The 26940-nt window shown below is 40.1% G+C and overlaps 1 protein-coding gene across 1 annotated transcript in view; it reads left to right on the top strand.

Moving 5' to 3' along the window:
* Positions 1–1275: 1275 nt before the first annotated feature.
* The window catches only part of LOC140133791 (scinderin-like), a 28981-nt gene continuing 3316 nt past the window's right edge, over positions 1276–26940 (top strand). The window contains exons 1-13 of the mRNA XM_072154382.1: positions 1276–1514; positions 4229–4383; positions 10516–10677; positions 11145–11294; positions 13457–13549; positions 15053–15179; positions 17030–17118; positions 17768–17983; positions 20155–20276; positions 22137–22227; positions 26107–26277; positions 26387–26564; positions 26724–26845. Of these exons, the coding sequence (XP_072010483.1) occupies positions 1328–1514; positions 4229–4383; positions 10516–10677; positions 11145–11294; positions 13457–13549; positions 15053–15179; positions 17030–17118; positions 17768–17983; positions 20155–20276; positions 22137–22227; positions 26107–26277; positions 26387–26564; positions 26724–26845 (1863 nt within the window). The 5' untranslated portion in view covers positions 1276–1327. The remainder of the gene's footprint in view (positions 1515–4228; positions 4384–10515; positions 10678–11144; positions 11295–13456; positions 13550–15052; positions 15180–17029; positions 17119–17767; positions 17984–20154; positions 20277–22136; positions 22228–26106; positions 26278–26386; positions 26565–26723; positions 26846–26940) is intronic.

Here is a 26940-nt window from a genome sequence, read left to right on the forward strand (position 1 = left end):
TGTAAGCTCTTGTGTCACTCCCTCATCCTCATAGACTGTAAGCTCTTGTGTCCTCCTCATCCTCATAGTCTGTAAGCTCTTGTGTCTCCCCCTCATCCTCATAGTCTGTAAGCTCTTGTGTCCCCCTCATCCTCATAGTCTGTAAGCTCTTGTGTCACCCCCTCATCCTCATAGACTGTAAGCTCTTGTGTCACCCCCTCATCCTCATAGACTGTAAGCTCTTGTGTCCCCCCCTCATCCTCATAGACTGTAAGCTCTTGTGTCACCCCCTCATCCTCATAGACTGTAAGCTCTTGTGTCCCCCCCTTATCCTCATAGACTGTAAGCTCTTGTGTCATTCCCTCAACCTCATAGACTGTAAGCTCTTGTGTCACCCCCTCATCCTCATAGACTGTAAGCTCTTGTGTCCCCCCTCATCCTCATAGACTGTAAGCTCTTGTGTCACCCCCTTATCCTCATAGACTGTAAGCTCTTGTGTCTCCCCTCATCCTCATAGACTGTAAGCTCTTGTGTCACCTCCTCATCCTCATAGACTGTAAGCTCTTGTGTCATTCCCTCAACCTCATAGACTGTAAGCTCTTGTGTCATTCCCTCAACCTCATAGACTGTAAGCTCTTGTGTCCTCTCCTCATCCTCATAGACTGTAAGCTCTTGTGTCACCCTCATCCTCATAGACTGTAAGCTCTTGTGTCCCCTCTCATCCTCATAGACTGTAAGCTCTTGTGTCACCTCCTCATCCTCATAGATTATAAGCTCTTGTGACCTGGGCCCTCACTCCTATTGTTTTATATCACTATTTGTACTCTGTAATGTAATATTTTATTTGTATATGTCCCCTAAAGCTCTACGGTATATGATGGCGCTATATAAATACAGATTATTATTATGTATATAGTCATTAGTGTTGGTTATGGTGAAAGAATAGGAGAGAAAGCAGAAGAGCCATGTATTAATCATCTGCTGTCTTGAGCTCCCCCTGGTGGTGGCTACAGACATGATGAATATGTATATCCTATGTGCTGATAAGCTCTGATTCTCCATATTCTCCATGTATAATTCTGTGTAGAGGATTCCGATCACTGATCCCAATTCACAATCCTGGATCTCCGGCTCCTCATCACATTCCTGCCATTGACCTTCTTACTGTCATTCACGTTAATAAGTGTGAAAGTGCAGCCGCATTTATGGTGTTATTACACCTCCATTGGCCTGGGTTATCTCCAGCTCGGGGTGCGATCTCCTCCCTCTAGTTTATTATGGGTGCACCCAGCCGCCAGACATCATTGTATCTGCAGTATCCGCAGGCGATCACAGGGATTGCCCCATCATGGATCAGAAGGAGTTTGAGAAGGCAGGTAAGAAAGCCGGACTCCAGATCTGGAGGATCGAGAAGATGAGGCTGGTGGAGGTCCCTAAGGAGCAGCACGGGAACTTCTATATCGGAGATGCCTACCTGGTGCTCAGGACGGTGGTGATGCCTCTGTATAAGGCGTATGACCTGCATTTCTGGCTCGGTAAGTGGTGATGTATTTCTGACATGGGAGAATGGGTGTAAAGGGGGTGGCCCAAATTTCATTATTATCCCCTATCCACAGCACGGACTTTGGGGGTCATTTACTAAGGGCCCGATTCGCGCTTTCCCGACGTGTTACCCGAATATTTCCAATTTGCGCTGATTTCCCCTGAATTGCCCCGGGTTTTTGGCGCACGCGATCGGATTGTGGCGCATCGGCGCTGGAATGCACACGACAGAAATTGGGGGGGGGCTTGGCCGAACGAAAACTCGATGGATTCGGAGAAACCGCCGCATTTTTTTTAAAAAAAGTGTCGCTGGACACGCGCTTACCTGCACCAGGAATAGGCTTGTGTACTCCGGCGGACCTCGGCGGACTTCAGCACAGCAGCACCACCTGGTGGACGGCGGAGGAACTGCCTTAGTGAATCGCCGGAAGACCCAAATCCACCGCAGAGAACGCGGCGCTGGATCGTGAATGGACCGGGTAAGTAAATCTGCCCCATTGAGTGGACCTATGACCTTCTGCTCTTGGATCAGCACCTTTTTGTTAAAAGGGTTGTACCAGGATGAGAATAAAGGGTTGTTTGATTCCATCCAGAAACAGCGCCACTCCTGCCCATGGTTGTATCTGGTAGTGCAGCTCAGCTTCAATCACATCCATGAGGCCGACCTGTGGTACCAGATACAATCCATGGACAGGTGTGCGGCTATTTCCAGCAGGAAGCTGCAAGGATTTTCCTTTTCAGGTGAAATCCCTATTATCTAGGAGATTCCTTTGTTAGGAGAGACTCTGAGATTCGATCTGCCCTTCGTTCCGTAAAACTTGGCTCCCAATCCATCCGATGGGACATTGAGCCGCGGAGATAACTGGTTATCATATTTGTCTGTCTCCCCTTATCTCCACAAGTAAAGTTTAGGATCCAAGTCCAATAGACTTCTAGATGTTTGTCTGAGCCGTAGCGGACTAATAGCCAAGAATATGAGATATTTCATGGATGCAATAAAAATAGGAGGAATTGGCCAATCTCACTTAATGAGATGACACAATAGACTTCCATGCATCACTTTTTGTCTTAATTTTATGGTACATATTGGGGGTCATTTAATAAGGGGCCGATTCGCGTTTTCCCGACTTGTTATCCAAATATTTCCGATTTGCGCGGATTTTCCCTGAATTGCCCCCGTATTTTGGCGCACGCGATCGGATTGTGGCGCATCGGCGCCGGCATGCACGCAACGGAAATCAGGTTGCATGGCTGTAAAAAAGAAACAACGGATTTGGAAAAACCGCAGTATTTTTTTTAAAAAAAGTGTCGATTGACTTGCGCTTACCTGCACCAAGGGTAGGACGGTGAACTTCAGTGCATTCAGCACAGCAGCGACATCTGGTGGATGGAGGAGGAACTACCTTAGTGAATCCCGGCCGGACTCGAATCCTCCGCATAGAACGCGCCGCTGGATCGCGAATGGACCGGGTAAGTAAATCTGCCCCATTATGTTATATATAAAAGAAGTGCATGACTCTCCACAGCCAGGGTCGGCGTTAGGGTGCCGGAAAACTGGGCATTTGCCTGGGGCCCCCTGTCCTAAAGGGGCCCCATGCATGTGGACTTTTGTGGGCAGAGGATGTATACTCCTTGGTTGATGCCCGGGTGAAGATGCTTCTCATCTATCTCCTGTCTATATATCAATCATCTACCTGTCTAGTTATCCATCCCCTATAATTTGTCTATTTCCTATCTATCTCATATCTATCTCACAACTATCTATCTATCTCATATCTATCTATCTATCTCATATCTATCTATCTAATATCTATCTCATATCTATCTCCAATCTATCTATCTCATATCTATCTCCAATCTATCTATCTCATATCTATCTCCAATCTATCTATCTCATATCTATCTATCTATCTATCTCATATCTATCTATCTATCTATCTCATATCTATCTATCTATCTATATCATATCTATCTATCTATCTATCTATCTCATATCTATCTATCTATCTATCTATCTATCTCATATCTATCTATCTATCTATCTTCTATCTATCTATATATCTATTCATATCTATCTATCTATCTATCTATCTCATATCTATCTCCTATCTATCTATCTATCTATCTCCTATCTATCTATCTATCTATCTATCTATCTCCTATCTATCTATCTATCTCCTATCTATCTATCTATCTATCTATCTATCTATCTATCTATCTCCCATCTGTTATATTTTATGTCTACCTGCTTACCTATTTATATATCCATCAATTAATCTTCTATCTCTCTTTTACTCCATCTATCTCACAGATCTATCTATATATAATCTACTTTAAATTTATGCATCTATGAATCTTTCATATTTATCTCCCATCATCCATCTACCCACCATCTGTCTCTCTCCTATAAAGTTCTCCTACAGTCCCATATTAAAGACACTTACCTACAACTGTGTGTAACTACAAAGTGATAACTAAAGTTAAAGTTCCTCTTTTTTTTGTGTGTGTGTGTGGGGGGGGGGACTTCTACTTTTGCCCAGGGCCCCACTTTGTCGAAAACTATTAGATCATCATGGGCACTAGACAAAGACTTGTGCCAACAAACCAATCTGCCTTGACCAATGTATTATGATATAGGACCAGGACAAAGAAAAACCTAAAGATGACATAATGTAACTGCAGGTAATAACCTAATATAACTCTCCAGGCAGTGAATGCACTCAGGATGAAAGCACGGCCGCCGCCATATTTACTGTACAGATGGACGACCACCTGGGGGGAGCCGCAGTACAATACCGGGAACTGCAAGGGCTGGAGAGCACCACGTTTCTGGGTTATTTTAAAGTCGGCATCAAGTATCAGGTAAATAAAATATTACAAAGGAAAAAAGCTACTTTTAAATATAACTTATATAATAGCTTAAAACTACAAAACTGCCTCCTATGGACAAGAATATAACTACTATAATACTGCCCCCTATGTACAAGAATATAACTACTATAATACTGCCCCTATGTACAAGAATATAACTACTATAATACTGCCCCCTATGTATAGGAATATAACTACTATAATACTGCCCCCTATGTACAGGAATATAACTACTATAATACTGCCCCCTATGTACAAGAATATAACTACTATAATACTGCCCCTATGTACAAGAATATAACTACTATAATACTGCCCCCTATGTACAGGAATATAACTACTATAATACTGCCCCCTATGTACAAGAATATAACTACTATAATACTGCCCCCTATGTACAAGAATATAACTGCTATAATACTGCCCCCTATGTACAGGGATATAACTACTATAATACTGCCCCATATGTACAAGAATATAACTACTATCATACTGCCCCCTATGTACAAGAATATAACTACTATAATACTGCCTCCTATGTACAAGAATATAACTACTATAATACTGCCCCCTGTGTACAGGGATATAACTACTATAATACTGCCCCCTATGTACAAGAATATAACTACTATAATACTGCCCCCTATGTACAGGGATATAACTACTATAATACTGCCCCCCATGTACAAGAATATAACTACTATAATACTGTCCCCTATGTACAAGAATATAACTATTATAATACTGCCCCCTATGTACAGGAATATAACTACTATAATACTGCCCCCTATGTACAGGAATATAACTACTATAATATTGCCCCCTATGTACAGGAATATAACTACTATAATACTGCCCCCTATGTACAGGAATATAACTACTATAATACTGCCCCCTATGTACAGGAATATAACTACTATAATATTGGCCCCTATGTACAGGAATATAACTACTATAATACTGCCCCCTATGTACAGGAATATAACTACTATAATATTGCCCCCTATGTACAGGAATATAACTACTATAATACTGCCCCCTATGTACAGGAATATAACTACTATAATACTGCCCCCAATGTACATGAATATAACTACTATAATACTACCCCCTATGTAAAAGAATATAACTACTATAATACTGCCCCCTATGTACAGGAATATAACTACTATAATACTGCCCCCTATGTACAGGAATATAACTACTATAATACTGCCCCCTATGTACAAGAATATAACTACTATAATACTGCCCCCTATGTACAAGAATATAACTACTATAATACTGCCCCCTATGCACAGGAATATAACTACTATAATACTGCCCCCTATGTACAGGAATATAACTACTATAATACTGCCCCCTATGTACAGGAATATAACTATTATAATACTGCCCCCTATGTACAGGAATATAACTACTATAATACTACCCCCTATGTACAAGAATATAACTATTATAATACTGCACCCTATGTACTAGAATATAACTACTATAATACTGCCCTCTATGTACAAGAATATAACTACTATAATACTACCCCCTATGTACAAGAATATAACTACTATAATACTGCCCCCTATGTACAGGAATATAACTACTATAATACTGCCCCCTATGTACAGGAATATAACTACTATAATACTGCCCCCTATGTACAAGAATATAACTACTATAATACTGCCCCCTATGTACAAGAATATAACTACTATAATACTGCCCCCTATGTACAGGAATATAACTACTATAATACTGCCCCCTATGTACAGGAATATAACTACTATAATACTGCCCCCTATGTACAGGAATATAACTATTATAATACTGCCCCCTATGTACAGGAATATAACTACTATAATACTACCCCCTATGTACAAGAATATAACTATTATAATACTGGCCCTATGTACAGGAATATAACTACTATAATACTGCCCCCTATGTACAGGAATATAACTACTATAATACTGCCCCCTATGTACAAGAATATAACTACTATAATACTGCCCCCTATGTACAAGAATATAACTACTATAATACTGCCCCCTATGTACAAGAATATAACTGCTATAATACTGCCCCCTATGTACAGGGATATAACTACTATAATACTGCCCCATATGTACAAGAATATAACTACTATCATACTGCCCCCTATGTACAAGAATATAACTACTATAATACTGCCTCCTATGTACAAGAATATAACTACTATAATACTGCCCCCTATGTAAAGGGATATAACTACTATAATACTGCCCCCTATGTACAAGAATATAACTACTATAATACTGCCCCCTATGTAAAGGGATATAACTACTATAATGCTGCCCCCCATGTACAAGAATATAACTACTATAATACTGTCCCCTATGTACAAGAATATAACTATTATAATACTGCCCCCTATGTACAGGAATATAACTACTATAATACTGCCCCCTATGTACAGGAATATAACTACTATAATATTGCCCCCTATGTACAGGAATATAACTACTATAATACTGCCCCCTATGTACAGGAATATAACTACTATAATACTGCCCCCTATGTACAGGAATATAACTACTATAATATTGCCCCCTATGTACAGGAATATAACTACTATAATACTGCCCCCTATGTACAGGAATATAACTACTATAATATTGCCCCCTATGTACAGGAATATAACTACTATAATACTGCCCCCTATGTACAGGAATATAACTACTATAATACTGCCCCCAATGTACATGAATATAACTACTATAATACTACCCCCTATGTACAAGAATATAACTACTATAATACTGCCCCCTATGTACAGGAATATAACTACTATAATACTGCACCCTATGTACTAGAACATAACTACTATAATACTGCCCCCTATGTACAGGAATATAACTACTATAATACTGCCCCCTATGTACAAGAATATAACTACTATAATACTGCCCCCTATGTACAGGAATATAACTACTATAATACTGCCCCCTATGTACAGGAATATAACTACTATAATACTGCCCCCTATGTACAAGAATATAACTACTATAATACTGCCCCCTATGTACAAGAATATAACTACTATAATACTGCCCCTATGTACAAGAATATAACTACTATAATACTGCCCCCTATGTACAGGAATATAACTACTATAATACTGTCCCCTATGTACAAGAATATAACTACTATAATACTGTCCCCTATGTAAAAGAATATAGCTACTATAATACTGCCCCCTATGTACAGGAATATAACTACTATAACACTGCCCCCTATGTACAAGAATATAACTACTATAATACTGCCTTCTATGTACAGGAATATAACTACTATAATACTGCCCCCTATGTACAAGAATATAACTACTATAATACTGCCTTCTATGTACAGGAATATAACTACTATAATACTGCCCCCTATGTACAAGAATATAACTACTATAATACTGCCCCCTATGTACAGGAATATAACTACTATAATACTGCCCCCTGTGTACAGGAATATAACTACTATAATACTGCCCCCTATGTACAAGAATATAACTACTATAATACTGCCTCTATGTACAGGAATATAACTACTATAATACTGCCCCCTATGTACAAGAATATAACTACTATAATACTGCCCCCTATGTACAGGAATATAACTACTATAATACTGCCTTCTATGTACAGGAATATAACTACTATAATACTGCCCCCTATGTACAAGAATATAACTACTATAATACTGCCTTCTATGTACAGGAATATAACTACTATAATACTGCCCCCTATGTACAAGAATATAACTACTATAATACTGCCTTCTATGTACAGGAATATAACTACTATAATACTGCCCCCTATGTACAAGAATATAACTACTATAATACTGCCCCCTATGTACAGGAAAATAACTACTATAATACTGCCCCCTGTGTACAGGAATATAACTACTATAATACTGCCCCCTATGTACAAAAATATAACTACTATAATACTGCCCCCTATGTACAAGAATATAACTACTATAATACTGCCCCCTATGTACAGGAATATAACTACTATAATACTGCCCCCTTTGTACAAGAATATAACTACTATAATCCTGCCCATATGTACAAGAATATAACTACTATAATACTGCCTCCTATGTACAAGAGTATAACTACTATAATCCTGCCCATATGTACAAGAATATAACTACTATAATACTGCCCCCTATGTACAAGAATATAACTACTATAATACTGCCCCCTATGTACAAGAATATAACTACTATAATACTGCCCCCTATGTACAAGAATATAACTACTATAATACTCCCCCCTATGTACAAGAATATAACTACTATAATACTGCCCTCTATGTACAGGAATATTACTACTATAATACTGCCCCCTATGTACAGGAATATAACTACTATAATACTGCCCCTATGTACAAGAATATAACTGCTATAATACTGCCCCCTACGTACAGGAATATAACTACTATAATACTGCCCCCTATGTACAAGAATATAACTACTATAATACTGCCTTCTATGTACAGGAATATATCTACTATAATACTGCCCCCTATGTACAAGAATATAACTACTATAATACTGCCCCCTATGTACAGGAAAATAACTACTATAATACTGCCCCCTGTGTACAGGAATATAACTACTATAATACTGCCCCTATGTACAAGAATATAACTACTATAATACTGCCTCCTATGTACAAGAATATAACTACTATAATACTGCCCCTATGTACAAGAATATAACTACTATAATACTGCCCCCTATGTACAGGAATATAACTACTATAATACTGCCCCCTTTGTACAAGAATATAACTACTATAATCCTGCCCATATGTACAAGAATATAACTACTATAATACTGCCTCCTATGTACAAGAGTATAACTACTATAATCCTGCCCATATGTAAAAGAATATAACTACTATAATACTGCCCCCTATGTACAAGAATATAACTACTATAATACTGCCCCCTATGTACAAGAATATAACTACTATAATACTGCCCCCTATGTACAAGAATATAACTACTATAATACTCCCCCCTATGTACAAGAATATAACTACTATAATACTGCCCTCTATGTACAGGAATATTACTACTATAATACTGCCCCCTATGTACAGGAATATAACTACTATAATACTGCCCCTATGTACAAGAATATAACTGCTATAATACTGCCCCCTACGTACAGGAATATAACTACTATAATACTGCCCCCTATGTACAAGAATATAACTACTATAATACTGCCTTCTATGTACAGGAATATAACTACTATAATACTGCCCCCTATGTACAAGAATATAACTACTATAATACTGCCCCCTATGTACAGGAAAATAACTACTATATTACTGCCCCCTGTGTACAGGAATATAACTACTATAATACTGCCCCCTATGTACAAAAATATAACTACTATAATACTGCCCCCTATGTACAAGAATATAACTACTATAATACTGCCCCCTATGTACAGGAATATAACTACTATAATACTGCCCCCTTTGTACAAGAATATAACTACTATAATCCTGCCCATATGTACAAGAATATAACTACTATAATACTGCCTCCTATGTACAAGAGTATAACTACTATAATCCTGCCCATATGTACAAGAATATAACTACTATAATACTGCCCCCTATGTACAAGAATATAACTACTATAATACTGCCCCCTATGTACAAGAATATAACTACTATAATACTGCCCCCTATGTACAAGAATATAACTACTATAATACTCCCCCCTATGTACAAGAATATAACTACTATAATACTGCCCTCTATGTACAGGAATATTACTACTATAATACTGCCCCCTATGTACAGGAATATAACTACTATAATACTGCCCCTATGTACAAGAATATAACTGCTATAATACTGCCCCCTACGTACAGGAATATAACTGCTATAATACTGCCCCCTATGTACAGGAATATAACTACTATAATACTTCCCCTATGTACAAGAATATAACTACTATAATACTGCCCCCTATGTACAAGAATATAACTACTATAATACTGCCCCCTATGTACAAGAATATAACTACTATAATACTGCGCTATAACATGATATTCTGCCCTCAGGCTGGTGGAGTGGCCTCTGGTTTCACACATGTAGTAACCAATGACCTCAGTGCTCGCCGACTATTACACATCAAGGGCAGAAGAATGATCCGAGCTACAGAAGTTCCTTTCAGTTGGTCGAGCTTTAACACTGGTGACTGTTTCATTGTTGATGTTGGCGCGGTGAGTAGAGGGGCGGCACTATTTATACTACACGATATAGAGATACTGAAACCTTACAAGTATACAATGATTTTACAGTTGCCGATTAACTTAAAGTAAAAGTTTATGTATCACAGATTAGTAGAACGTGTCCCGTGTTTTATTGGGGTCAATGATATTGGACTACGGATCCCGACCTCGATTACTGACACTGCAAAAACGACACCATAGTAACCCACAGAAAATGTACAGGTTTCCTTATTGCAGGAGAAAGAATTTTCACACTTCTCTCAGAACCTTCAACGCGTCGTAAAAACTGTTAATAAATTATACATTTATAGATTGTTAATATTTCAAAAAATATGCGGAATTTCCTTCTAGAACGGTCAGTGATGTTCTAGATAAGAGGGCGATGCCTAGAAGGAAACATGAAACCATTTTCAACACCAATTTAGACCCGACCCCTAATGTCTCAATGTTTTTCATAGGAAATTTTTCAATGGTGCGGAGAGAAGTGCAACAAGTATGAACGCATCAAAGCATCGCAGCTCGCCAACGGCATCCGGGATAATGAGCGCAAAGGCCGAGCAAAAGTCATCGTGGTGGAAGATGGGAGCGAGGGCAGAGATCTGATAAAGGTAACAAGAGCAGCGTCTATAAACTGACTGCACCTCATCGTACATACCCTGTACTGTATTATACCCTAGAGCTGCACTCACTATTCTGCTGCTGGTGCAGTCACTGTGTACATACATGACATTACTTATCCTGTACTGATCCTGAGTTACATCCTGTATTATACCCCAGAGCTGCACTCACTATTCTGCTGCTGGTGCAGTCACTGTGTACATACATGACATTACTTATCCTGTACTGATCCTGAGTTACATCCTGTATTATACTGCAGAGCTGCACTCACTATTCTGCTGCTGGTGCAGTCACTGTGTACATACATGACATTACTTATCCTGCACTGATCCTGAGTTACATCCTGTATTATACTCCAGAGCTGCACTCACTATTCTGCTGCTGGTGCAGTCACTGTGTACATACATGACATTACTTATCCTGTACTGATCCTGAGTTACATCCTGTATTATACTCCAGAGCTGCACTCACTATTCTGCTGCTGGTGCAGTCACTGTGTACATACATGACATTACTTATCCTGTACTGATCCTGAGTTACATCCTGTATTATACTCCAGAGCTGCACTCACTATTCTGCTGCTGGTGCAGTCACTGTGTACATACATGACATTACTTATCCTGTACTGATCCTGAGTTACATCCTGTATTATACTGCAGAGCTGCACTCACTATTCTGCTGCTGGTGCAGTCACTGTGTACATACATGACATTACTTATCCTGTACTGATCCTGAGTTACATCCTGTATTATACTCCAGAGCTGCACTCACTATTCTGCTGCTGGTGCAGTCACTGTGTACATACATGACATTACTTATCCTGTACTGATCCCGAGTTACATCCTGTACAGTACAGTACAGTGACATTAGATTAATCTCTACCGTAATTCGAACCTCCCATGCATGTATCCAGGACTTCTCCCGAGTTGCACCAATTCTCTGGAATGCTCTTCCCCAGACTCTCAGACTAATACCCACCCTCCAAAGCTTCAAAGGTGCTCCTAAAACCCATCTCTTTAGGCAAGCCTATCACACTCGCTAACTGCTTAAAATGTCAACTCTCCCTTTACTAATTCATCCTATCTCCCATCTGTTATCTGGCAAACAGCTGATATATACCAAGCTCCAGGCTTCTCTGCAGTCTTTTTCACCTAGGACCCTGTAAATAAGATGGCGGCTGATGGCTGGTTCAAGCAGCAATATCGTTGTTTATTAAATTATTTATTAAATTATTTTATATTGTTCCCTTATAAAGAATGGCTGGACCATTATACGACCTCTTGTGTCACCCCCTCATCCTCATAGACTGGAAGCTCTTGTGTCACCCCCTCATCCTCATAGACTGTAAGCTCTTGTGTCACCCCCTCATCCTCATAGACTGTCAGCTCTTGTGAGCAGGGCCCTCACTCCTATTGTTCCATATGACTGTTTGTTCTTTGTAATGTAATATAGTTGTACATGTCCCCTATGATTTGTAAAGCGCTACGGAATTTGATGGCGCTATATAAATAAAGATTATTATTATTATTATCCTGTATTATTTACAAAAAAGGTCCCTGGGGACCTCACTGAGACCCATTGGTCTAAAACTTAACTTTTAATGTGTTCAAACAAATAAAAAGTCTTAATTGAATTGTTTAAACCTATTTGAAAACACACAGTTAAAAATCTATTATTGTTTGTAAGTGAGTCCAGTTAGAGTGGAATTGTCTATCCTTTCAATTCAATATAGGGAGAACCCCTAGATGTCGCCAGTAAATTGGTTCTGGTTTATTGAATCATTAATGTTTTCGTTAGTTTTGCAACATAGTTGCTATAACTGTGATCAGTGATGTAGCAATGTGCTACTGTTGGCTGACTTCCAAGTCACCATTCATTGGTATATCCACTAGAGCTCTCCCTATCTATATATATTATTTCTCACTATCTATCTAACAATCATTGGACAAATAAACCGATCCCTACACACCATGTCAATGCTATCTAAAATGAGAACAATAGCCCCCCCCCCCCCCCCGACATGTTTCGCCAAAACAATGGCGTCCTCAGGGGTGTAAATAACTAATGCTTGTGTACGGACCCAGTCACACAACATCCACGTTTAATATCTACATCCTGTATTATACTGACCTCTGTGTTATGTTTTTTAAAGATTTTAGGTCCAAAGCCCAAGTTGTCTGAAGGAGATGAAGATACAGATAATGTGGCTGATGCTACAAACAGGGGGAAGGCAAGTCTGCACATGGTAAGTGAGAGGACATCATCATTATAGATGTCAGGTGATTTTGGGGGGACACTTGCATGATTCCTGTGCACCTCCCCCAACTATGAGCTGATCACTGGGGATTGATCACATTTTGCATTAGTGAATCTTTGCAGGGAGCTGTCCTCTTCCTTTTCCGCTTGTATTTTACTTGGCAGCTGTGACAGGAGGAGATCTTAGGTCTTTTTGAACCATTGCATGGTAGCAGCAGTGGGGAGGACATTATAGAGAAGTACTGAGCAGTGTAGTTGTGCATCACTGTGTTGGTCATATACAGTGCAACACAGACACAGACATTATGGGGCAGATTTACTTAAACGGTTCATTCACGATCCAGCGGCGCGTTCTCTGTGCTGGATTCGGGTCCGGCCGGGATTTAATAAGGTAGTTCCTCCGCCGTCCACCAGGTGGCGCTGCTGCGCTGAAAATCATCTGAACGCACCGGAATTCACCGAGGCCGGCTGAGTGCAGGTAAGCGCGTCCCGAGCGACACATTTTCCGTTCTTAAACGCGGCGGTTTTTCCAAATACGTCAGGTTTTCGTTCGGCCAGGCCCCCCGATTTCCGTCGCGCGCATGCCGGCGCCGATGCGCCACAATCCGATCACGTGCGCCAAAATCCCGGGGCAATTCAGGTACAATCGGCGCAAATCGGAAATATTCGGGTAGCACGTCGGGAAAACGCGAATCGGGCCCTTAGTAAATGACCCCCAATGTCTCCCTGCAGCATCTCCCCTCTCCATAGATTTCTATGGGAAGATTGTGCCTCACTCTTCTAAATCTGAGACAAAACTGGCAGCTCAGTGAGAGATCAGTTCGCAGTCTTCCCATAGAAGTCTATAGAGAGGGGAGATGCTGCTGCTGTCTGTCTCCCTGCAGCAGCATCTCCCCTCTCCATAGACTTCTATGTGAAGACTGCGACCTGATCTCCCACTGAGCTGCCAGTCTTGTTTCAGATTTAGCAGAGTGAGTCACAATCTTCCCATAGAAATCTATGGAGAGGGGGGATGCTTCTGCAGGGAGACAAACATAATGGTTGCAGCAGCATCTCCCCTCTCCATAGACTTCTAGGGGATGAATTGTGACCTGATCTCTCACTGAGCTGCCAGTCTTGTTTCAGATTTAGCAGAGTGAGTCACAATCTTCCCATAGAAGTCTATGGAGAGGGGGGATGCTTCTGCAGGGAGACAAACATAATGGTTGCAGCAGCATCTCCCCTCTCCATAGACTTCTAGGGGATGAATTGTGACCTGATCTGTCACTGAGCTGCCAGTCTTGTCTCAGTGAGGCACAATCTTCCTATAGAAGTCTACAGAGAGAAGAGATGCTACTGCAACCATTATGTTTGTCTTGAATAACGAGCACCCGAGCATTTTAGTGCTCGCTCATCTCTAGTTAGGACCATATATTTACAGTTGCTCTTCTATAAACAGTGTAACAATAAGTTACATATATACTAATTACATTGTATGTCATGTATATTCCAGGTCTCAGATGAAAGTGGCTCCATGCAGATAACCACAGTGTCAGAGCAGAGCCCCTTCTCCATGTCTATGCTGCTGAGCGAGGAGTGCTTCATCCTGTACGGGGGAGACAAGGTCTTTGTTTGGAAAGGTAAAAAAAAATAATAAGAATGTATTAATAACAATTACAAAAACCCCAACTGTTACTGTGCACCGACCATAACGCCTGCGGGAATACAGCATCAGGAATCTGAGGGTCATTGTAGTTCCCCATATCTGATGTCCTCGTACTGTATGTGAATAAGACATATACTAGAAACATATAAGATATGAGATAGATAGATAGATATGAGATAGATAGATAGATAGATATGAGATAGATAGATATATATGAGATAGATAGATATGAGATAGATAGATAGATAGATATGAGATAGATAGATATGAGATAGATAGATATGAGATAGATAGATGATAGATATGAGATAGATAGATGATAGATATGAGATAGATAGATAGATAGATGGATAGATAGATATGAGATAGATATGAGATAGATAGATAGATATGAGATAGATATGAGATAGATAGATAGATAGATAGATATGAGATAGATAGATGATAGATATGAGATAGATAGATGATAGATAGATAGATAGATAGATATGAGATAGATAGATAGATAGATAGATAGATAGATAGATAGATAGGAGATAGATAGATAGATAGATATGAGATAGATAGATAGATAGATAGGAGATAGATAGATAGATAGATAGGAGATAGATAGATAGATATGAGATAGATAGATAGATAGATAGATAGATAGATGGATGGATAGATAGATATGAGATAGATAGATGATAGATATGAGATAGATAGATAGATAGATAGATATGAGATAGATAGATAGATAGATAGATATGAGATAGATAGATAGATATGAGATAGATAGATAGATAGATAGATAGATAGATAGATAGGAGATAGATAGATAGGAGATAGATAGATATGAGATAGATAGATAGATGATAGATATGAGATAGATAGATAGATAGATAGATAGATAGATAGATATGAGATAGATAGATAGATAGATATGAGATAGATAGATGATAGATAGATAGATAGATGGATGGATAGATAGATATGAGATAGATAGATGATAGATATGAGATAGATAGATAGATAGATAGATAGATAGATATGAGATAGATAGATAGATAGATATGAGATAGATAGATAGATAGATAGATAGATAGATAGATATGAGATAGATAGATAGATATGAGATAGATAGATAGATAGATAGATAGATAGATGGAGCTTGCACCAAATGTCAACCCCCTAGTGATGTTACACAATAAAGATCATTTTAATCCCTTACTATACAATGTTACTCAGCTGTTTTAGCTTCTATCATTCAGTGATGGTCAGTGTAATAGTCCAGCGTGTGAGTGGAGACTCTCTGAGCAGACACTTCATGAGCTCTCTGTGCTATGAGATGCTGTGTGCTGACAATGTGCTTAGATTATCAGGATGCAGGGTTTAGCTACAATATTATTTACCTTCTGAACATCTTACCAGTATCTGACACATTGATAGAGAGAAGAGACAGATTAGAGTTGATGAGATCCATTAGACGGATGTACAACACAATCATACACTCAGCTCTGCTGCCCCAATTTTTAATAAAACACAGTCAGCACTGCTATTCCCCCCCCCCCTCGGATCCAGAGCTCGCCTTGCCTGTAGAGCTGCTGTTGTGCAGGAAGTGCCTGTGTCTGCAGTGCTATCTGCCGCCCCCTGCAGTGCAGGAAAAGCTATTGATGCCAGAGGAATAAGCCCGACCATAGTCAGGGGTTTATGGTCATATCCATAACACCTGAACTGAGAGAAATAGAGCTGGAATTATATTTCTGAAATGCTGTATTTTTGTTTTTTGGAATTTTGTCTTTGTGGAAATGCCCCTTTAAAAAAACATAAATATAACATTTCCAGGCAAAAAGTCAAATAAAGAAGAGAAAAAGACGGCCCTGAAAACGGCAGAAGATTATCTAAAGAAGATGAACTACAATGCCAACACCCAGGTAGAGTATTAACCCCTGGGTGACCAGAGAGCACATCTACCAGTTTCCATATAAATGTTCTGCTAAGTGAAAAGAAGTTTCCACTAACTTTTCCAAAGACAGTGGGGCAGATTTACTTACCCGATCCATTCGCGATCCAGCGGCGCGTTCTCGGCGCTGGATTCGGGTCCGGCCGAGATTTATTAAGGTAGTTCCTCCGCTGTCCACCAGGTGGCGCTGCTGCGCTGAAAAGCATCGGAACGCACTGGAGTTCACCGAGCCGGGCTGAGTGAAGGTAAGTGCAAGCAACGCAACAGATTTTTTGTTTTCCGTCGCGTGCATGCCAGCGCCGATGCGCCACAATCCGATCGCGTGCGCCAAAATCCTGGGGCAATTCAGGGGAAATCGGCGCAAATCGGAAATATTCTAGTAACGCGTCGGGAAAACGCGAATCGGTCCTTAGTAAATGACCCCCAGTGAGTGCTGGTCCAACATGAGGATAATGGAGCAGATGACACCACAGACATCTATGTATATTTTTATGCAGGCGGCTCATCAAGAAACCAAAGTCAGGTCTCCATGGTTCCCAGTTGTTAGAAAATACATATTCCCACCTACACAACATCTATGAGGGACAATGCATTGTATACAAGGTCTTATTCTATTATAGATCATAGTCCTGCCGGATGGGGGAGAGACCCCAATGTTCAAGCAATATTTTAAAGACTGGAAGGATAAAGACCAAAGTCAAGGGTTCGGTAAAGTGGTCACCAAAGGGAAAGTGGCAAACATCAAACAGACTGCCTTCGATGCTAAATTACTTCACGACTCTCCAAAGATGGCTGCAAAATACAACATGATAGACGATGGATCAGGAAAAGTGGAGGTATTAGAATATAACTACTATAATACTACCCCCTATGTACAAGAATATAACTACTATAATACTGCCCCCTATGTACAAGAATATAACTACAATAATACTGCCCCCTATGTACAGGAATATAACTACTATAATACTGCCACCTATGTACAAGAATATAACTACTATAATACTGCCGCCTATGTACAAGAATATAACTACTATAATACTGCCCCCTATGTACAAGAATATAACTACTATAATACTGCCCCCTATGTACAAGAATATAACTACTATAATACTGCTCCCTATGTACAAGAATATAACTACTATAATACTGCCCCTATGTACAGGAATATAACTACTATAATACTGCCCCCTATGTACAAGAATATAACTACTATAATACTGCCCCCTATGTACAAGAATATAACTACTATAATACTGCCCCCTATGTACAAGAATATAACTACTATAATACTGACCCCTATGTACAGGAATATAACTACTATAATACTGCCCCCTATGTACAAGAATATAACTACTATAATACTGTCCGCTATGTACAGGAATATAACTACTATAATACTGCCCCCTATGTACAAGAATATAACTACTATAATACTGCCCCCTATGTACAAGAATATAACTACTATAATACTGCCCCCTATGTACAGGAATATAACTACTATAATACTGTCCCCTATGTACAAGAATATAACTACTATAATACTGCCCCCTATGTACAAGTATATAACTACTATAATACTGCCCTATGTACAAGAATATAACTACTATAATACTGCCCCCTATGTACAGGAATATAACTACTATAATACTGTCCCCTTTGTACAAGAATATAACTACTATAATACTGTCCCCTATGTACAAGAATATAACTACTATAATACTGCCCCCTATATACAGGAATATAACTACTATAATACTGCCCCCTATGTACAAGAATATAACTACTATAATACTGCCCCCTATGTACAGGAATATAACTACTATAATACTGCCCCCTATGTACAGGAATATAACTACTATAATACTGTCCCCTATGTACAAGAATATAACTACTATAATACTGCCCCCTATATACAGGAATATAACTACTATAATACTGCCCCCTATGTACAAGAATATAACTACTATAATACTGCCTCCTATGTACAGGAATATAACTACTATAATACTGCTCCCTATGTACAAGAATATAACTACTATAATACTGCCCCTATGTACAAGAATATAACTACTATAATACTGCCTCCTATGTACAAGAATATAACTACTATAATACTGCCCCCTATGTACAGGAATATAACTACTATAATACTGCCCCCTATGTACAAGAATATAACTACTATAATACTGCCCCCTATGTACAAGAATATAATTACTATAATACAGCCCCCTATGTACAAGAATATAACTACTATAATACTGCCCCCTATGTACAGGAATATAACTACTATAATACTGCTCCCTATGTACAGGAATATAACTACTATAATACTGCTCCCTATGTACAAGAATATAACTACTATAATACTGCCCCCTATGTACAAGAATATAACTACTATAATACTGCTCCCTATGTACAAGAATATAACTACTATAATACTGCTCCCTATGTACAAGAATATAATTACTATAATACTGCCCCCTATGTACAGGAATATAACTACTATAATACTGCCCCCTATGTACAGGAATATAACTACTATAATACTGCCCCCTATGTACAGGAATATAACTACTATAATAATGCCCCCTATGTACAGGAATATAACTACTATAATACTGCCCCCTATGTACAGGAATATAACTACTATAATACTGCCCCCTATGTACAAGAATATAACTACTATAATACTGCCCCCTATGTACAGGAATATAACTACTATAATACTGCCCCCTATCTACAGGAATATAACTACTATAATACTGCCCCCTATGTACAGGAATATAACTACTATAATACTGCCCCCTATGTACAAGAATATAACTACTATAATACTGCCCCCTATGTACAGGAATATAACTACTATAATACTGCCCCCTATCTACAGGAATATAACTACTATAATACTGCCCCCTATGTACAGGAATATAACTACTATAATACTGCCCCCTATGTACAGGAATATAACTACTATGATACTTGTTTTTTTATATTTCTCCTTAAGATTTGGAGAGTGGAAGCCACTGGCAGGGTTCCTGTAGACCCGGAGACTTATGGGCAGTTTTATGGTGGGGATTGTTACATCATTTTATACACTTCTGCTAAGGGGACTGTGATATATACATGGTAAGCAAAAAGGAATAAGCACTTATCTTGTTGTATCAGTAATTCTTATTATTGTATTACCTTTGTCCTAGAAAGAGAACAATTTCATGGAATCCTACACCCTGCAATAAACGCAGTGACCACTAGAGGTCACTATGTGCTCGGAGCTGAAAGGAGATGGATTATCTGTACATGACTGCAGCTCAAAGTGCAGTAAAACGGATTCTCTTTTATTGATGTAGACAGCAGTCATGTGATCTTAGTGTCTGAAGGGGTTAACAAGAGGCTTTTCTTTCCCAAACATCTTCCCCAAAGGGGTTGTTTCCCACTTGCTCTTATAGAAGCCCCAGTTACAATGGAAAATTTAAAAACCTGTCCCCCAATTGTCTTTTATGACCTCATGGGGGACACATAAAGTAAAACCGGCATGCACGCCGTAATCCACCGGTAAAACGCGATTCGGGCCCTTAGTAAATGACCCCCAATGTGTCACAAAACAAAAAACACTGCTAGAATATTAAGAAAACAAATAAATTATGGCCCTTAAAACGGTCCATTAGCAAACTCGATTAAAAAAAGCCCGGTCATGAGGGATTTTTCAGGCCTTGTCATTAAGGGGTTAATGGAGGTTTTATCACCTGCACATCGGCCGCTGTTCACTTTACTCAGTATTTAATCATCAGTTTTCAGAATCCCAATTATCGGAGCATTGTGGTAAATATAAATGACTGCATCAGAACCACATTGCGACTGGACCGTGACCGCACCTTTAGATCATGTAGTTAGGGTCATCACAGGTCAGCCTGGAGTCCAATCAGATGGCACCCTTAGGTGACATGGTCAGGATAATCCCAGGTCATCCTGGTGTCCAATCAGATCACACCATTAGATCCCAAGTTTGGGGTAATCACAGTTCATCCTGGTGTCCAATCGGATTGCACCCTTAGATCACGTGGGCGGGGTAATCACATGTAATCCTGGAGTCCAATCAGATCACACCTCTAGATCACACAGTTGAGGTAAACACAAGTCAACCTGGAGTCCAATCAGATCACACCATTAGATCACAAGATTGGGGTAATCACAGGTCATCCCGAAGTCCAATCAGATCCAACCCTTAGATCATGTGATCAGGGTAATCACAGTTCATCCTGATGTCCAATCAGATTGCATCATTAGATCACACGGTCAAGGTAATCACATGTTATCCTGGAGTCCAATTGGATTGTACCCTTAGATCACATGTTCAGGTTAATCTCAAGTCATCCTGGTGTCCAATCAGATCACACTATTAGTTTACAAGTTCGGGGTAATCACAGGTCATCCCGGAGTCCAATCAGTTTGCACCCTTAGATCATGTGATCAGGGTAATTACAGTTCATCCTGGTGTCCAATCAGATCACACCGTTAGATTGCCAGTTCAGGATAATCACAGTTCATCTGGGTGTCCAATCAGATTGCAACCTTAGATCACGTGGTCGGGGTAATCACATGTAATCCTGAAGTCCAATCAGATCACACCCATAGATCACATGCTCTGCGTAATCACACGCCATCCTAGAATCCAATCAGATTGCACCCCCTCATACCACGTGGTATGGGTTATCACAGGTCATCCTGAAGGCTAATCAGCTGTCACCTGCAGCAGGTTGCTATTTTTCTGCAGCGCCACCACAGGTGAAATGAAGTATTACACACATACATTTCTATCAATGTTATTAATGCAATAGATGGGATAGAACAGAGCAGAAGTCGCTTCCTGTGATGTCATCCTGGTGCGGTACTTTGGATCCTGGTGCGGTACTTTGGATCCTGGTGCGGTGGACCCCCCTGTAATAACTCGTTATTCTGGAGATGGTCTCATTTTTATTCTTCTTTCAGGCAAGGAAATCATTCAACAAAGGACGAGATCACGATTTCGGCGTTCCTCACCGTGCAGCTGGACCGTTCCATCAAGGCGGGGGCCACGCACGTCAGTACAATCCTCATATCTACATTATACAACTTCTACTGCTTTATGAGAAGTTTCCTGCCTTTTACTCTCATATTATCTGTTATCTACGGCTTCATTATATCAGTATGAATAATTAATTAACAACTGCAGCTAATTATTTAGCTTTATCTTATTACATTCCTCCCACTTGCCTTGTTCTGCTTTTATTTATTGACCCTGTAATTTGTCTGTATACAGAGGTGTGATCTATACACATCCTTAGAGGGGGACTCCATCTAGGTCATTGCTTTTATAGTCAAGGGATGTAAAATTCTGTGTTTTTGTACAGATTCTGCTTTTTAGATGGCTGTGACCATACAAACTGCAGCCAGGGTTTTCTATTGTCCCTGGAGAGATGTGCAATGTAGTTAGTAGCAGCAGGACTGTGATATAGATATATATATATATACCACGACTGTAGCTTTTCCAAGTGCATTGGGGGTGTATCCTCACACTGCTGTGCTCTGTGCTTAGTGCAGCCAGTGTTAGGTATTGAGATGAAAGATCATACCTTTGCTTACGTTGTTAGTAGCAGCAGGACTGTGATATATGGATGTATATACCAGGACTGTAGCTTTTCCAAGTGCATTGGGGGTGTATCCTCACACTGCTGTGCTCTGTGCTTAGTGCAGCCAGTGTTAGGTATTGAGATGAAAGATCATACCTTTGCTTACGTTGTTAGTAGCAGCAGGACTGTGATATATGGATGTATATACCAGGTCTGTAGCTTCTCCAGGTGCATTGGGGATGTATCCTCACACTGCTGTTCTCTCTGCTTAGTGCAGCCAGTGTTAGGTATGCAAGATCATACCTTTGCTTACGTTGTTAGTAGCAGCTGGACTGCAATTTATAGATTTATATCCCAGTCTTGAAACTTCTCTAAGTGCACAGGGGGTGTGTCCTCACACTGTTGTGCTCTGTGCTCTCTGCAGGCAGTGTTATATATTGTCCCTAGAGAGATGTGTAATCAGACCTTTGTGTTATTAGTAGCAGCAGGACTGTGATATGCATATTTATATTCCAGGATTTACACAGAGCAGAGGTGATGTGGGGCAGTTTAACCTTTAAGAGGGAATCTGTTACCTACCCAAACTACCTACCTATGTTATGTAGGGCTATGTTCACAGGTACCACCCATGTGATGGTACTGACTGTTCCCTCCTTCCCTTTAGTAATATGTAAATGAAGCTGAAGTTCTCATCTCCCTGGACCCATTAGGGGGCGTTGTTAATGCTGTGGAGGCGGAGTCCAGAAGTGCTCTGCTTAATCACTTCAGCCAAATTTGCACATTTATAAAGTCATGAAAGGAGCAACTGGAAAATTAAACCAAAGGTACAGGCGGCGTGTGTGGGCATCGCCCTACGTGACCTACCTGGGGTAGGTAAATCGTGGTGATGGATTCCCTTTAAGTGCTGTTAACCATTTACCAGGGGCAATATTAAGGGATCCAACAGGTTAAAGGCAACTAAGTTTCTAGGTTCTAAAATGCAACAATGTAAACTAATGTAAGGTAACTTGTATTGGAGTCCCCATCTTATAATTACCTTCTTAAAGGGATATTCCGAACTCTTATGCTGCAAAGTGCCTACTAGATTATCAGCAGTCGATTAGTTAATTAAGGTGGTAGTTAATGGACTCCGCCCCCCCCCAAACAATTAGCTAGGGGGAGGTCACTGATAGTATACAAGCCATTAAATATGAGACTGTAGTAAACATAAAGTGACATGTACATTCACCCGCAGGTCATGTGACTGCTTGCACAGATGGCGGGGGAGGGGTAAACGATTGTTTACACTAGTCCGCACTAATGAGTCCCTTTGAGAGATATAACAATCCCGTGGGATGTAGATACATACAATACAATGTATATCTTATCAGCAGTCACACAATACGACCATCTACGCTATAAACATATACGGCAAAGACAACCCCCCCCCCCCCCATGCGCACATCTTTATAGGTGATGGTCACTATGAGTCGCCCTCCCGCTGCTGCCCATTGATAACATTGTCTATACTGAGGTCATTACTATGACACAATGACGGGTGAGCGGTGATGGAAGGGTAGGGAGCGGGGAACCTATAGTCCATACGTATCAATGGACACAGCATCCAGGACCAGACAAATAAATGGCATCTTCAGCTTCACTCGGATGAAGCTGGTGCTCATGCTCAACCACCTCCCAACCCTACAGCGGCAAGACTGGGGGTGGGGGAGTCCATTATTAAGTTCCTCACCCAAACGGTGGGGCGATCAGAATAGAAGTCTATGGAGAAGGGAGGAGGAAGTAAGCAGATGCTAAGTGAGATAGGAAAGGAGAGGCATAGACTGCGGCTGCTGGAGATAATATGAAGTTTCTATCTCACCCGAAATGCTTTATTCCCAAAAGTACAGGCCAGTACTTCTCTAAAATGTCCTATATGACCCTGCTAATAATTATTTGTGATAGAGGAGACACAGGCATAGATAACGGCTGCTGGAGATAATAGTAAGTTTCTATCTCACCCCAAGTGCTTTATTCCCAAAAGTACAGGCCAGTACTTCTCTAAAATGTCCTATATGATGCTGATGATGATTCTTTGTGATAGAGGAGAGGCACAGGCATAGATAACGGCTGCTGGAGATAATAGTAAGTTTCTATCTCACCCCAAGGGCATTACTCCCATTAATACCGGTCAGTACTTCTCTATAATGTCCTTAGTGATAGATGAGAGAAAAAGGAAGATAGAAACTTCATATTATCTCCAGTGGTCTCTATGTCTGCCTGTTTCTCACTTCTATCCCTAAGAACCATCAGCAGGGTCATATAGAACATTATAAACAGCTACTGACCTGTACTAATAGAAATAAAGCACTTGAGGAGAGATAGAAACTTCATATTTTCTCCAGCAGCCTCTATGTCTGCCTGTTTCTCTTCTCTATCACCAAGAATCATCATCAGGGTCATATAGGACATTATAGAGAAGTACTGATGGGAATAATGCACTTGGGGTGAGATAGAAGCTTACTATTATCTCCAGCAGCCGTTATCTGTGCCTGTTTCTCTATTCTATCACAAAGAATCATCAGCACGGTCATATAGGACATTATAGAGAAGTAGTGGTCTGTACTGTTGGGAATAAAGCACTTGGGGTGAAATAGAAACTTCATATTATCTCCAGTAGCCTCTTTCTATGCCTGTGTCTCTCTTCTATCACTCAGAAGCATCTGCAGGATCATATAGACACATACTGACCTGTACTGATGGTGATAAAGCACTTGGGAAGAGATAGAGGCCACTGGAGATAATATGAAGTTTCTATCTCTTCCCAAGTGCTTTATTACCATCAGTACAGGTCAGTATGTGTCTATATGATCCTGCAGATGCTTCTGAGTGATAGAAGAGAGACACAGGCATAGAAAGAGGCTACTGGAGATAATATGAAGTTTCTATCTCTTCCCAAGTGCTTTATTACCATCAGTACAGGTCAGTATGTGTCTATATGATCCTGCAGATGCTTCTGAGTGATAGAGGAGAGACACAGGCATAGAAAGAGGCTGCTGGAGATAATATGAAGTTTCTGTCTCACCCGAAGTGCTTTATTCCTATCAGTGCAGGTAATTCTAATCTATAATGTACATACAATGCTGCTGATTCTCCTCTACTTTCTGTGGGCAGTGTATGGGAGACCTCATAACAGCTAGTCTCCAGGCACCGGCTCAGAGACATCTGGGAATTATGATAGAACCTGTAGAGGGGAAAATCACCTACTTGTATGATCTAATAATCCTGCGTGGCCCAGATTTTTGTGGATCTGCTGGGGTGGCATCTTCCACCAGTGTACTGTATGTTATGTGTCTTTGTTTTTCTTCTTCTAGACCCGAGTCTCTCAAGGAAAGGAGCCTCCGCATCTTCTGGCCATATTCAAAGACAAGCCGCTAATTGTGTTCAAAGATGGCACATCCCGGAAGGAAGGTCAGGCCCCTCCCCGCCCCATACGTCTATTCCAAGTACGGAAAAACTTAGGATCGATAACAAGGATAAATGAGGTTGGTAAAAATACAAACAAAATACATTATGCAGAATTTTTTATACTGGAAATGTTATAAGTGACCTTCCAGCTACGTCCTGTCTGTATGTGAATCTTTATGTGCGCAGGTTGATGTTGACGCCCGATCGCTCAATTCCAATGATGCCTTCGTACTGAAGTTCCAGAATAATTCTGCCCTTATGTGGCTGGGCAAGGGGGCAAATGAGGAGGAAATCCGAGGCTCAGAATATCTGGTGACCACAATGAAGTGGAAAGGAACAAAAGTAGAAGAAGGCAAAGAACCTGGTAGGAGATCCTTCAGCAGATGCTGGTTATGTGGCATAAATCCTGGTATATAATACATGTCCATGTGCCAGGAAGGAGCCCCTGTATCTTATATCTATATTATATCGAGGGGCAGCTTTGGGGGTCATGCTTAATTTTCCATCGTCTTCCTTTCGACAGACGTTTTCTGGAATACCCTGGGAGGTAAAAAGGAATATCAGACATCGCCTCTCCTCGAAAGTCAACTGGAGGATCATCCACCAAAACTGTTTGGTTGCTCCAATAAAACCGGGAGGTTTCTGGTAAAAACTTCTACATATTTCCTATACTTTAAAAATGATTTGTTGTGTTTCAGATGTGCCATGTAAGTAGCTCTGTATGTCTGGATATACTGCAA

This window comes from Engystomops pustulosus, chromosome 5 (assembly GCF_040894005.1).
Source record: "Engystomops pustulosus chromosome 5, aEngPut4.maternal, whole genome shotgun sequence".
Lineage (NCBI taxonomy): Eukaryota > Metazoa > Chordata > Amphibia > Anura > Leptodactylidae > Engystomops > Engystomops pustulosus.